This window comes from Leucoraja erinacea, chromosome 14 (genome assembly GCF_028641065.1).
Source record: "Leucoraja erinacea ecotype New England chromosome 14, Leri_hhj_1, whole genome shotgun sequence".
Lineage (NCBI taxonomy): Eukaryota > Metazoa > Chordata > Chondrichthyes > Rajiformes > Rajidae > Leucoraja > Leucoraja erinaceus.
Window position 1 is genome coordinate 27,779,640 of NC_073390.1, and position 14,588 is coordinate 27,794,227.

At 40.3% G+C, this 14,588-nt stretch overlaps 1 protein-coding gene across 5 annotated transcripts in view; it reads right to left on the reverse strand.

Annotated features, from left to right (window-relative positions):
* The window catches only part of farp2 (FERM, RhoGEF and pleckstrin domain protein 2), a 144,433-nt gene that overhangs the window by 89,251 nt on the left and 40,594 nt on the right, over positions 1-14,588 (reverse strand). For 4 of the 5 annotated variants that reach the window (XR_008724562.1, XM_055645924.1, XM_055645926.1 and 1 more), the window contains exons 6-10: positions 9,882-9,979; positions 9,252-9,366; positions 6,974-7,121; positions 5,907-6,002; positions 3,045-3,208 (exon numbers count right to left, since the gene is read on the reverse strand). Coding sequence is in view for 4 of the 5 variants with exons in the window: in XM_055645924.1 (XP_055501899.1) it covers positions 3,045-3,208; positions 5,907-6,002; positions 6,974-7,121; positions 9,252-9,366; positions 9,882-9,979 (621 nt within the window). In the remaining variant the exon portion in view is untranslated. The remainder of the gene's footprint in view (positions 1-3,044; positions 3,209-5,906; positions 6,003-6,973; positions 7,122-9,251; positions 9,367-9,881; positions 9,980-14,588) is intronic. The other variant, XM_055645928.1, reaches the window with a different exon arrangement.

Here is a 14,588-nt window from a genome sequence, read left to right on the forward strand (position 1 = left end):
ATCAAACGATCACGGATAAGGCTGTCACATATATCTCTGAAATTGCACCGACTTGCGATGTGTTTCAGTGCACTAATGTATAACTCCACAGGTCTCCCCGTCTTTGGCACCGTGAAAAAAAACAGATGCTGCTCAATACTTAAATTTGTCCGTAACTCACATAATTGTCGGAATTTGCACAGTAGGCAGTCAGGGTCTCGAATGGATTCAGGAGGAGCATTCTGGACACCAGCCTCGTCAAGTCTAGCCAGTTCATAGTGAAATCTTCTGGCAAGACGAACAGCTTCTGTGCCTGCCAAATTAAGAAGGCTCGAACACCAGGGTCAGCAGTAGGGTGAGCCGCCTCAATGTAGATTGAGAAATCTTCTTCAAATGCATGCCATCGTTCTGCGAGATCCTCATCAAATACCAAGACCTCTGATTTTCTGAGAGCAGAAGCCATTGGAAAACAGTTGAAAAACAATAAACTAAAATAAAAGCAATAGAATTAAGGAAGGAGTGAGTTTGTATACTCTGACACCATGTTGTGTTGCGGTTGTCCAAATAACTGAAGCTTTACACCATGATAAAGGTCCAAAAACGTTATTAACGACATAGCATAGGTAACTTCATGCTAGCACGTTTTACTAATAATGCGGGAACCAGGCAGGGAGGGTTACTGTAAAGCTAGTGGACGTAACTACAAAAGCATGACATAACATGAGTGATACTGATCTACACCTTCCCCCTCCTCTCTCCTTTCCTTTCCCCCATTCTCTCTCCACCTCTCCCTCTCCTCCCCCCCCCACCTCCCTCTCCAAGGTCTAGTCCCATCCATTTACCGCTGGATTCCTGGCCTCCGCGTCCACACAAACCAACAGCCCTGGCGGCCCTGGCCCAGGCCCTGACCCTCCCCCGGGTGATGCGTGGGGATGAATGGTTCCGGGAGGTGCTGAGCATCAGGCACCGCAGCCGCTGGCAGCAACTGCACTTTTACATCAGAGGAATCGCACCCACCAATCCAACAAACCATTTGCCTAGAACATATCAGTTCCAATTTTTTTTGTATCAGCAAACAGGATTGCTAGGAGCATTAAAGCAAGTCTTTATGGCGCTGGCCAATTGTATTAAACAGTCTAAACACGTGTGGATGTCAGAAAAGAAACCGCCTGTGGGCCAGATGATTTCGGGTTATGGGCCGGATCTGGCCCGTGGGCCGTAGGTTGCCGACCCCTGCTGTAGAGCTATCACCTGTTTCCACAATGTATCACTCTATGACTATGATTATTAAACAATGTAACGACAGCAAGTATTTTTAACTTGCAGTAATAAAAATACATTTTTAGTTGTTAAAAAGAACTTTGTACACAGAGCAGATCAGGCAACGTATTTGGAAGGAGAAACTGAGTTAATGTTTCAGGTCGATGTCTTTCACCCCAAAGTCCAAGCAGGCAGTTGGTCAAGGGAGTCTCACTTAGTGCGGGGCAGGGTTTCCTCACCCCACCACCACAATGTCCCAGACCTCAACCTCAAACAGCTCGCAATTTCCGGCCGCTGTCACTCTACTAAACAACGTACCTCGGTGACTGCCAATCACCCCCCCCCCCCCCCCCCCCCCCCCCCCCCCACTTATTATTTTTTTTTTTTTTATTCAAAATCGTTTGCTATGTCGCTCTTCAAAGGAGATGCTAAATGCATTTCGTTGTCTCTGCACTGTACACTGACAATGACAATTAAATTTGAATCTGAATCTGAATCTGATCTCTGAATGCACGAATTTGCATTTCCAAACCTCCATGTTCGGTCTCAACCAAGATTTCAGGTATCTACACTCCATTCATTGCTTCTCCCAACAGTTTTCCCTCTGTCCTAGGCTCCACCCTATCCACTGTGGGTCAGTCCAATCCAGCTGTTTCTCGGTCGCTCCTGAACTCCAGGGCTTGCTCTCCAAAACATCCCCTACCAGATCCAAACTTTTCTACCTCCAGGCAAACCCCGTTCCCCCCTCCCCTCTCCCCCCAATACTGTTAGCAAGGAGTTCTGTATTCTCCTTTTAGTATGATGTCTTAATCAATATTTGTTTCTTTAATCTGCATCACAATTAGATTACCTGGTAATCCATCTTGGTGATGTCTGTGGAACCACTCTGTGATAAATGACCACAGCAATTCGCATATTATGGTTCAACATTTCAACTCGACTTAACTGGCTTCAGAAATTATTGAATGTCTTGAGATAATAATATTATGCAAATTCTTTTTCAGACTCAAATTGCAAGTGAAGCAAAATATGTTCAAAGATGTTTGCATCTATTTGTAGGATCTCTGAAGTAACAATTTTCAAGTGCATTTCAAATAATTCTAAAACAAAAGGACACATTAAGACACATGAAACTCCAGCTGCAGGGATATTCATTAGCAGGGGAGCAATCTGGCTCACATACAGTAATTGACCTGCAAAGAAAAATGTATATGGGCAAATTGCAAGATGTGAGCATACAATTTTAATGTAAAATATTAAAATTATATTTTTACAGTACTCACATCAAGTCAATGTGCAGTGTATAGATAAGATACTTCTGGAAGAACATTTTATATTGCTGTTGAAGTAGTGTTAAATTGTCTAATTTGTGCCATAATAATGGAACAAGTTCATTCAAAAGTTAATTGATATTCAATAGAAATCCAACAAATGCTTTGGTCTATAAAGAATGTAAAGAGGTTGCAGATAGTGTGGCTCCTGTATTTACCATGGCAATCCTTGGAATATTATATACTTCAATGGGGGTCTCAACAATCTGCACACTTAAATCACTTGCAGATAATTCAGCTTCTTTCCATCAGGCTTGGTAATTTATGCTAAACTAATAATTAACTAAAAGAAACACAAATGTTACTTCAAAATATAGTAAAATATAGGGTTATTAATTTATTGAGTTTTTATTTGTAATATATTATTGATGTGTACTATGTTTACAGGATTGTTATGCTACTGCAAGTAAGAATTTCAGTTCCATTGTTGTTACATATGACAATTTGACTCTCTTGACTCTAGTCACCACATACCTGTATCTGAAGGAGGATCCCCGGCTGAATAAGACTGTTTTGGCCTTTGCCTTGGGTTGGTCCAGGAGTCTGAAAAAAGTGTGGTACTCAACACAGTTCTTCCAGAAAATCTTACACACATCACGGTCAGCCAGAAGAAACTCCAATGTATCCTGGTACGAATCCTGTAATCAGAGCAGAGGTTTTAATTGTTCCGCAAAAGTACAGTTAGGATCCTTGTAAAGTCCTCTTCAGAATAAAATAAAACATCAGCAGGAAAAAGGTGGTTCGAAGTTAGAGTCATAGAATCATAGTCATACAGCACAGAAATAGACCCTTAGGCCCAATTTGCCCATGCCGACCAATATGCCCCGTCTGCACCTGCCCATGTTTGGCCCATATCCGTCTAGACTTTTCCTCGCCATGTACCTGGCCAAATATCTTTTAAAGGTTGTTATAGTACCTAGCTCAATGCGCTCATCTGGCAGTTCCTTCCATATACCCTCCACCCTCCAATTGTGGAAAAAGCTGCCCCTCAGGTTCCTATTAAATCTTTCCTTTCGAACCTTAAATCTATGTCCTCTGACTCTTGATTCCCCTACTCTGGGTAAAAGACTGCGCATTCATCCTATCTATTCGCCCTCATGATTTTATACACCTCTAAAAGATCATGCCTCTGCCTCCTGCGCTGCAAGGAACAATGGCCTTGTATGCCCAACCTCTCCTTATAGCTTAGGCTCTCAAATCCTGGCAACATTATTGTAAATCTTCTCTGCACTCTCTCCAGCTTATGACATACTCCAAATATGGCCTCACCAATGCCTTGTACAATTGTAACGTAACATCTCAACCTTTATACTCAATACACTGACACAAAAAACTCAGATTCGTAAGACACCATTTCCCACATACAAAACAATGCTGACTATCCCTAATCAGCACATTTCCGTGTGTGTGTGTGTGTGTGTGTGTGTGTGTGTGTGTGTGTGTGTGTGTGTGTGTGTGTGTGTGTGTGTGTGTGTGTGTGTGTGTGTGTGTGTGTGTGTGTGTGTACACTTTATATCCTATCCTTCTGTATTCTCTCTTGTATCGAGCCCATCACAAATGTTAGATTCACTAGTCTTTTGCTCCCAGTTTTCCCTTGCAGCCTTCTTGAACAGAGGCCAACATTAGCCATCCTCCTGTTCTCCAACATCTAACCCGTACCCAATATATTTTCATATATTTCTGCCAGGGCTCCTACAATTCTTTCCCTGAGCCTCCCCCCAGTGCCCTCTGATATATTTGATCCACCTTCATAAGCCTTAGAATGTTCAACACCTCCTTGACATTATGTGGACTTTCCTCAAGACATCTCCAATAACTGTCCAAAGTTCTCCAATCTTCATGCCGGTAAAAACTGAAAAGAACTCATCAAGGACCATGTCCATCTCCTGTGGCTCCACACATAGGAGACCGCTTTGATTTCAGAAGGGTCCTATTCCCTCTCTAGTTACCCTCTTTCCCTTAATATAAAATCTCTTTGGACATTCCCTAATATTACCTGCCAGAGCTACCCCCTGCCCCCCTTTTGCCCTCCTGATATCCTTCTCAGTTCCTGAAACTCCTCCAATGATCCATGTCAGTCAGGCCCTTACTCCCATCTGCCTTGCCCTTTGCTCTATCAGGAATATGCCTTCCCTGAACTCTTTACACTTTTAAAAGCATCCCACTTTCTGGAAGTTCCTTTGTCCACAAACCACCTACTTAAATCAACTTGAGCAGGTTCCTGCTTAACACAAGTTTAACAAAGTGTCGGGACATTATCCAAAAGATTAAATGTGAAGGCAATCCTATATTAGAAGAGCGAGCTGGAGACAGAGAAGAGTAATTTTAAGATTTGGGGGCGACAATGGCGGCCAAGTTCAGAGATCGAGATAGAAATCAACACATTTTCTATGGAAGAAACCAGATACCAGGACTGGCAATGGTTGCACTGAACTTGGAGAGCTGAATTTTAGTTGAGTAAATTTAAGAACATAGAAATAAAATTATCCTGTAAAGCAGGGAAATGGAAAAGTCTGGACACAACAAAAGTTTTAGCAGCATTTGAGCTAAGGCTAAGCTAAGTATATACTCTGACTGTTGTAATATAGGCAAAGATTGTAGTTATATTACAACCAAATTCCTACAAACAGATATAAGGTCGATTAAGTAATCCAATGGATTGATCGTAGCCAATACTTATTTATACCTTTGCTAAAACATCAAAAATAAGTCCCTGTCATTTGAATTCACTAGATAAAGCAAAAGCAAAAGCAGCATATTTCATCTGAAAAGTGAAGCACTGTTCTAGATCAGCCGTCTAATTCTGTGGTAGGGTCTCAGCATTTATGGCATTGTGAGCCTTAGGCAGAAGTACTACCACTGATGACAAGAGGAATGAAAGATTAGTGGAAGATCCAAAAAGGGGGGAGGTTAGACGGATGTTCTGAAAGAAAGTGAAGTGTAAGATTGCATTTTAATTATTTCAAGATGCAGAGAAAACTTTACTGTTTCATGCTGTGAAACAAACTGCAGGAGAAAAAATGTTCCAAAAGGTCCCTGCCTTTGAGCTGTGGCATGTGAATGAACCAATGCTCAGTGTTGTTATTTAACTTCGACTTGGGAATGTTTGCAGATTTAAAGGAGTTAACATTTACAAAATAGTTTGGTTTTTCTTCATGGCTTGCAGCATCCTCCACCAAGTTCTCAAACGTCTCCCTACTGCTCTCTGGACACCTGTTTTTTATTTTATTTTTTAAATCATCTTTGTGATAAAGCTTTCATTCACTTCTCTCAAATTTCTCCAATACATACTATTGACACAAATTTCACTTCGTATTAAAAAAAATCAAAACATACATAGACCTCTGGGTGTAGCTTGATGAGGAATCGTTTCCTCTTGAAACTGAGCTTTCGGATCTTTGCCCAATTAAAGGTGTTAATTTTTGTATTGCCCTGGAGAAGAGAGTGAAAAGACAGTAATTAACAATGTCACTAATTTAAATCGGTAAATCCAACTGAATTTATTCTTGTAGAAACAACAAATTTGAGATTGAAGAAGGGTCCCGACCCAAAAGGTCACCTATTCATGTTCTCCAGAGATGTTGCCTGACCCAGAGTTACTCCAGCATTTTGTGTCTGAATTTACTTATAGATTCCAGAAGCAGGCGCAAAGAAAATGTTCACTAATGACATGTATTGAACAATGCAAGAAAGACCAAAATCTGTCAAAGCTGCCTTTTAAGACAGCACACTGCACTCTCGATGAATCCGCAACTCTGAGATAGAAATGAACCAGTCAAAATGATCCACTAATATCTCCAATAATTGAATCTATTCATTGAATTGCATGATAAATTTATGCCACTGAAAAAAATGTCAGAGACATTTACACAGCACAGACCCTTCAGCCTTTTAAATCTACGTCAACCATCAAGCACCCCCTTGTACAATAAAAAGTGCCACTGTGCTGCCCTATAAGCATTTTTCAACACAACCACAGGAATACTAAGGATCAGCATTGCATAAAACAATTTGAAGTCACAGGAAAGATTGGTAAAAGTAATAAAACAAGAAATAGAGTTCCATTTAAAGAAAGCAGAAATTATTACTTTATGATGATTCAACCAAGAGTCATTAGGTCATGGGACAGTAGAGCATAGAAACAGGATCCTCGGCCCAACTGATCCATGATGACAAAATAGCCAATCTGGGCATAGAGTATTAGAGCTAATCTGACAGTCAACTGACAGATTTGTGCAGCACGTCCAAACAATGCACTGGATTTGCGTGGGAAAGAACTGTAGATGCTAGTTTACGCCAAAGATCGACACAAAATGCGGGAGTAACTCAGCGGGTCAGGCAGCATCTCTGGAGCAAAGGAATAGCACTGGATTGGATTTGCTTTGTTTCAAGCACAGCTCTACCTGAAACACCAGTACTCCCATGTGGGCGACAGCCAGATTGATTTTCGTCCCTTCTCTATCCGTGGCTAGATGAAACCGAATTCCATACATCTCAAGTTTTCGTGCTATCTCCAGAACTTGGAAGTCCGATGCAGCTGGAGTCTGGCCTCTGAAACAAATACCGGATGACAGTCACTATCAATAGCATGCACACTTTGCTGCAGTTGTGCCCTAATTCTTTCAGCCCCTTTCCCCTGCAGGTGGAAAATGGCAGTATATCAACTATGCAGATGATCAGAACATCCAGTGTCCTCTAGCTCAGAGATTTAGAGATGAGAAGCTTTGTGCATTATCTGATTTCATTCCAGTTTCTTTATTAACCATCCAAGATTTAATTGCTGGATTTAATCTTTCACTACTTCCATACACCCCATCAACCTTTTCCCTCCCAACTCCAAATCTCCCCAGAATATTGCAGAAAGACGCCCCCCCCCCCCAGAGAAATATTGTCCAATTCTAAATTATTGCTGAGACTCAAAAACTCAATTAGGCAGTTTTGAATTACTATTGGAATTAACAGGCTAACATCCCTGCTATCAGTAATTTTAATAGTGCCTTTAGAAAATACACTACAATGCTCAACCACTACTCCTCACTTGCCATGGGATTCTGGAATCCTGCTACAATGAAACCTGCTCTGGAGGTAGGGATGAATATGAATCGAGTCATTAGTTTCCACCCTTCGCATCGTAAATGGACATGTGACAAAAAATGTATATCATTTGCCCTTCATATTTCTCGAGACTTCCCATCTGTGGTCCACTTGCAGCCAAATTAAAAGACTTTGCAATGCAACTTTGCACCCAGTCACAAAGACATACTGTGCCTTTTATCATTACAGTGATGGAAGTTTTCACACTAGAGGGAAATTCAAGTTCAGTGTAGTCTACCATAATACATTATGACATTGAAAGACCAGCATCAACTGACATGTAATAGCACAAACAACATATTTAAATCTCCATTATAAAATCATTCAATAGTCTATAATTTTGCTGCTATTAAACAACTTCGTAGCTTTTCAGCACTTGAGAAACTTAATCAAATCACACACCTCCTCCCTTGCCTCCATCCAGGACCCCAGCAGTCCTTCTGGGTGAGACAGTGGTTCACGTGCACCTCCTCTAATCTCATCTACGGAGATGTGGCCTCCTGTAAAACGGTGAGACCAAGCGTAGACTTGTTCAGCAACCGTTTCGCTGAACACCTACGCTTAGTCCACCAAGGCCTACTGGATTGCCCAGTTGCTAACTATTTTAACTCCCAATCCATTCCCATACTGATATTTCTGTCCTCCATTGCCAGAATGAAGCCACATGCAAACTGGAGGAACAGCAGCATATGTTCTGCTTGGGTAACAATGGTATGAATATTAGATTCTCCAATTTTGGGTAACCTCTAATGAACCCACCCCATAAAGCCCCCCAACCTCCCCATAACCTTTCTCCCCTCTCCCCCGTCCTTTCCTACCCTGCGTCCCACCTGGATTCCCACCCTTTCCTCCCTCTGGCTTCACAATTCGCAATCCTATTTTACATCTTCTGCTTTTATATTTGGCCTGTGTTCCAACCATTCGACAATCAAAAAACCCCCTTTGCCAGCATCCATCTATTATGTGCCATGCTTTGTCCTGCCTCCCCTCTTTTCCAGCTTTCTTCTCCTCCTCCTACAATCAGTCTGAGGAAGGATTACAACCCTAAACGCCACATGTTAATGTTCTCCAGAGATGCTGCCTGACCTGCTGAGTTACTTCAGTGCTTTGTGTCCTTTTGTGAAAGAAGGGTACGTTTAGAAGTGCATTGAGGGTGGTGGTAGGAGGGAAGAACGGGAATATTTCTGACAAGGTGAGGCAACATCATTGCTTACAGAACTGTTTAATTGATAAATTGAAGAGGATAATTAGAGGCAAGGAAAAAACAAAAAAAGTATGTAAAAGCTGTAAAATGGCAGAACTGCATTTATGTAGTTTTGCAAAGCACCAGTTTTTTTTTTAAATTAAAAGCATACATGGAGACTGACACAAGCTCGGAATAAGGTTGCTTGGTTCTTGTCAAAATGTTGCATGGTTCTCCACTGTTGGCCAACAATGAAGCAACAACTTTGAGATGACAACAATCATCTGTTGCTCATTTGACTCGATGAATGGCGATGCATCAATTCAATATGGAAGGTATCTTCTACTCATAAGGGGAATTAAAGTACTGAGATCTGCCAGCTGGTCTAGACAAATTATACTCACATGTTTTGCCAATGAAAGGCGATAATCTTTCCCTGCAGCATCTGCTGGTTTGGCAGGAGTGTATTGCTCTTAAGGTAAACCAGATCTACAGATTCGTCACAATCCCCAATCTCAGCTAAAAGAAAGCAAAGGAAGGCGATTTAATTTACTGAGGAACATATCAGAAGTACTTACATTTTATTTTAAAATAGAATAAAACAGAAGTACAGAAGAATATCAGAAGTACTTATGGACAAACATTTTGCACTGTACTAATTCTGTTTCTGAACTAATAACCAGGAATAATGCAAATCCTGACGAGGTTGAAACTTCAGGCTCTCACGGAATTGAAGGTAAATGTTCGAGTCTGGAAGAGGAAGGCAGATTACACACGATGAAGCTTATTTAACCGCACTAAAGGAGAGCAAATCAACTACGCTAAAGGAGAGCAAGACACGGATACCTCAGAAATAGTAACAACATTTGCAATATCCAGAAAGGAGGCAGCAAGGATATAAAGATCAGTCCAGGAATGGGCAGGGGAGTTAAAAGGTTAGCACAGGTTAGCAAATTGGTTGCCTCATCTCGGCTTGGTCTCACCAATGAACATTAGCTCTTGGTGGTAGCATATAATTTCGCTTCAACACTCACACTGCAAAATATGCGAGATGAGGAGTGCAGATGTGTTCTCGCTGCACATTATTTTCTTTTCTGCCAGGTCCCGCTTAATCTGCAGTGCAAACAAGTACCTAGAAATAGAAAATGAATAAAATGTATGGAAGATTTTCTCCAATTTGAAGTGAACACACAAGTGCATGGCATCAGAGAACTTCATGATCCTGTAACTTAGATATACAAAAAATTTAAACAAATGGCATGCCGCTTTCTTCAGGAAAGATAATGCTTGTTTTAGTAAATGCCAGAAAATCCACTAAGGAACAAATCCAGCTACCTAAGATGAATGGAATTTCAGTGGCCATGAAGTGCATATGAAAATTAGGTTCCTCATATTCTCCTATTGCTTATGATCTATACGAACCAATGAATTGAGGTAGAAATTTACAGCATGGGAAGGCATTACAGTCTGTATATCAGTTGTACTAGTGTCTTATATGCATAGTTTCTGCTAACCTTTTAAGCTCCTCATCCTCAATCATATGTAATGAGCGATTAATAAGAGATTTTGCAGTTAAGGATGTCCAAGCGAGCTGAATGTGATAGATTCAGTTGAAAGTAAAAAACCTTGGGGCCAAGACCAGTGATCTCAGGGATCAGTTGCCCTATTTAATTAATTGCCCTATTTAATTAATAGGGTAATTAAAGGTATGAATGAAGTGTTGGCTGAAGTGTACTGGGAAACTAAACTAAAGTTCAGTTGCTGAACAACGGCAGATACTTAAACAACTATTTTGTAACATTCAGCAGAAATGTAGCCCAAATCGTTAATCCATGGATAACTAAGAGGCTGAGGAAAATATTATACTGAAAACTAGATTGCAGTCAAAAAAGCTAGTAGCTAGACTACAGTTTTCAGCAGAAGTTTAAAAAGCTGGATAGGGAGGGAGAAAAATAACTGTAAAATGCAAGACGAATAGCAGTAGCCTCTATGGACAGATAAAAAGGAATGGAGTAGCTAAAATAAACATTGAGTATGATTGAGGAATTAATGACAAATCTGTTATAGGCCGAGTTTGTTGTTATCAGGAAGATACAAGCGTCTTTTATCAAGAAACAGCTAGTCGTTTATTAAAACTTAATGTAATAAACCAGTTAATGTGGTTTTATAAAAAGGAAATCATACTTGATGGATTTGCTCGAGTTCTTTGAAGAGATAATAAACAGAATCAATCCACAGAATGCTAATATAGTTTATTGGGATTTGCAGAGGCAGCAATAAATTATTTGGATTTCCAGGGGCACAATAAATTATCACTGGATCAAAAACTAGGTGTATTAACTTAGATTAAAGACCAATTATTGTACGGGGGAGTCAGAATAAATTAATCTTTGTCAGGCTAGTGAACTGCCCGAGGCTTCAGTCCTTGGCCCGCAATTGATTACAATCTACATGAATAACTTGGAGAAGGGTACAGAGTGCAAAGTGTGCCAGTTTGTTGAAGCAAAAATAGGTGTGATGGTGCACTGTGATGAGAATATTGGACTTTGGAGCAGGATATATAATGTGTGGGTGTAAACTTGGCAACAGAGCCCAACATATCGCCGTGAATTCCCGTAGAGGTAATCCAAAGGCAGACTATTATCTAAATGGAGAGAGACTGCAATTGCATAGTGGGATCTAGGTGTTCTTACATGAAATGCAGAACCAGCAAGTAAACATACATCTTGGCCTTTACTGCTGAAGGTTGGAGATTAAAAATAGTAAAACTATTTTTCAATTGTATAGAGTCTTGGAGATGCCACACTTGGAATTTTATGCACAGTATTGGTCCCTTATTTTAAAAATAATTTATTCCAATCACATTGACACTGCAGCCAAGAAAGCACACCAACGATTCTACTCATCAGGCGATTAAAGGAAATTCTGCATGTCTAAAATGACTATTACAAATTTCTATAGATGCACAGTAGAAAGCGTCCTGTTGGGATACACCACTTGGTTTGGCAACTGCAGTGCCAAAGACGACTGCAAAAAAATTGTATAAAGTTGAGGATTCAACCCTGTCTATTACACAAACCAGCCTCCCCCATCTACATAATGCCTTGGTAAAGCATCCAATGTAATCAAATGCCACTTACGCCTGGCCATTCCCTCTTCTACTGTCTCCCATCGGACATAATACACAAAAGCTTGAAAGTTCATGCCGCCGGATTCAGAAACTGCTTTTTCTTCACTGTTATCAGACTATTGAATGAACCTCTCATAAGCCAAGGGATCTCCCATACCACTTCTTTGTGGCCCTTGCATTTTTTTTAAATCTGCACTTTCACTGGAGCTAAAGCACTATAACATTGTAGCACTATCTTCTGCACTTTAGATAAAGGTTATTTTTCACTTTACATTACCTGTTGTACGTGTCTGGCTTGATTTTATTGATGCCTGGTATGATTTGACTGGGTAGCATACAAAATGATGTTTTTCCACTGTATCTTGGTACATGTGACAATAATAAATCTATACCAATACCAAGGAAGGAATGAAGAAAAATATACTCGCTTTGGATTAATCCAAAAAAGATCCAATCAGCCAATTCCATGAACGAGAGGCTGTCCCATCAAAAAAGGTTAAAAAAAAAAAAATAGGCCAATATTTTTTTTAAAGAGATTAGTAGCAGGAGATGTGTTATTGAAAATATCGAATCCTAGAGTATTGGTAGACTATAGGTAGGTAGAGTATAGGTAGATCTGTCGATTAATTATTGGTCATGCTTGGTTTGTATTTCCAATCACGTGTTTTAGCCATCTTTGTTTTTCATTTCATCCCATGCATTCCACAATCTTTATTTGCATAATTTTCAGATCATTCCAATCCATGTGTTCATGCATTCCATCTTCACACCCAATTATTGTGTTCTTGCTCATTATTATTCTAGTCAACCCCCCCCCCCCCCACCACCCTTGTTTTTCCTCATGTTCCTGAATTCTTATTGGTTCTTTTCGTGAATTAGGTTTGTCTATTTCTGTTGGATTTGTCCATTCCCTGTGTTCTGATAGGTTGCTGTACATTACTTAATGTTGCTGTACAATAACATTAATTTTTTCAACACTACATTGGTATGATAAAAATCCAATTGAAGGCCAATTTCACAGAAATTACTGGAAGTGAATACAGACAATGGAAAATGACCAGAAGATCTTTCTTTGTGAGATTTAGAGTTTAGAAAGATACAAGAACAAATGGTGGACATAGAAACTCACCATATGAAAAATAGCAAGATCAGCCCATGATTTAATTCATTTGCACAAGGATGTAATATTCCCCAAACCGATCTCATTCCATATCCTTCTCCCTCGTGAATACAGATGCAAAGAACTTGAGTTGCAGATGCAAAGGTTTAGTACCTCGTCTACATTTCCTGACTCCAAACATAAATTCCCTCCTTTATCCATGAGCGGTGCAACCTTCTCCCTGGTTGCCCGCTTGTTTTTTTCTCTACGTATAAAAAGCCTTGGGACTTTCTTTAATGGTTCTTGTCAATGACATTTCACGGCCCCTTTTGGCCCTCCTAATTGCTCACTTCAGTTACTTCCTGCGTGCTTTATATTCCTCAAAGGCCCCTTCCGATTTCACCTTCCTGCATCCTTACATTGACTTTCACCTTTCTTTTTGATCAAAATGACAAACCCTTTGGTCATCCAAAGTTCCCTTACCTGACCATCCTTATCCCTCCATCTTATTGGATCAAGTAGTCCTAAATGGATAGTCTTTAAACGACACCCATGTGTCAAATGTGGATTTACCCAATAACAATTGCTCCCAATTTATTCAACTACCTCCTTCCTAATAATGCTGTAATCTGCCATACCCCAAATTAGTAACTTCCCCCAAGGTCCACACTTATTCTCATTCATAACAGTCTTAAAACATACAGCGTTGTGACTTCAAAATGCTCTTCCATTGAAACAGCAGTCACCTGGCCAGGCTCACCTCCTGGTACAGGGTACAGTATGACACCTCCTGGCCCATATAATTTGGGTTTTATGCTTTGTGACTCTAAAAATAGAAAATCTCACAAATACGCAAGGTAGACAGAGAGCAATAAAACAAACTCAGAATAACTCTGGGGGGCAGACAGCACCAGTGCAAGGAAATTAACAGATAAAGCTTTGAGACAGAACACTTCTTCAGACTCCATTTTCCTGTGTCCATTTCCCTCCATAGGTGCTGCCTGACCTGCTAAGTTCCTTTGAGAGTTTGCTTTACATTCAATATTCCAACATCTGCAGCCTCTTATGTGTCCAGGTAATAATAATGATCTGGGTGAAAACAATCTATAATCCATGTATCTGAATGTGTGTAGCTCCTCAATAGTAAAGAAACTTGATACAATCCAAATCAAAATAGCCTGCAGTTACTTGTCCGGTGTGACCTTTGCCATCAAGGGCGACAAGTGCATGGCAATCCCGTCACCTGCAGGTTTGCATCCAAGACGCACACAACCCTGACTCTTGAGTAAACGACATTGCAGGACTTCCTTCACCAGCAAGACTGTAGCAATTTGAAGCAGCAGCTCACCTCTCCATCTCACAGGCATTTAGGGATGGACAATAGAGTCTGGCCATTCCAATGACATCCAGATCCCAAAAAACAAATAAAAAATAAAAATAATCTGATATGATCTATATCAAGGACCAAGAAAATTATTTTGCATCGCAATCCTTTGTTGCTGTAAAATAATC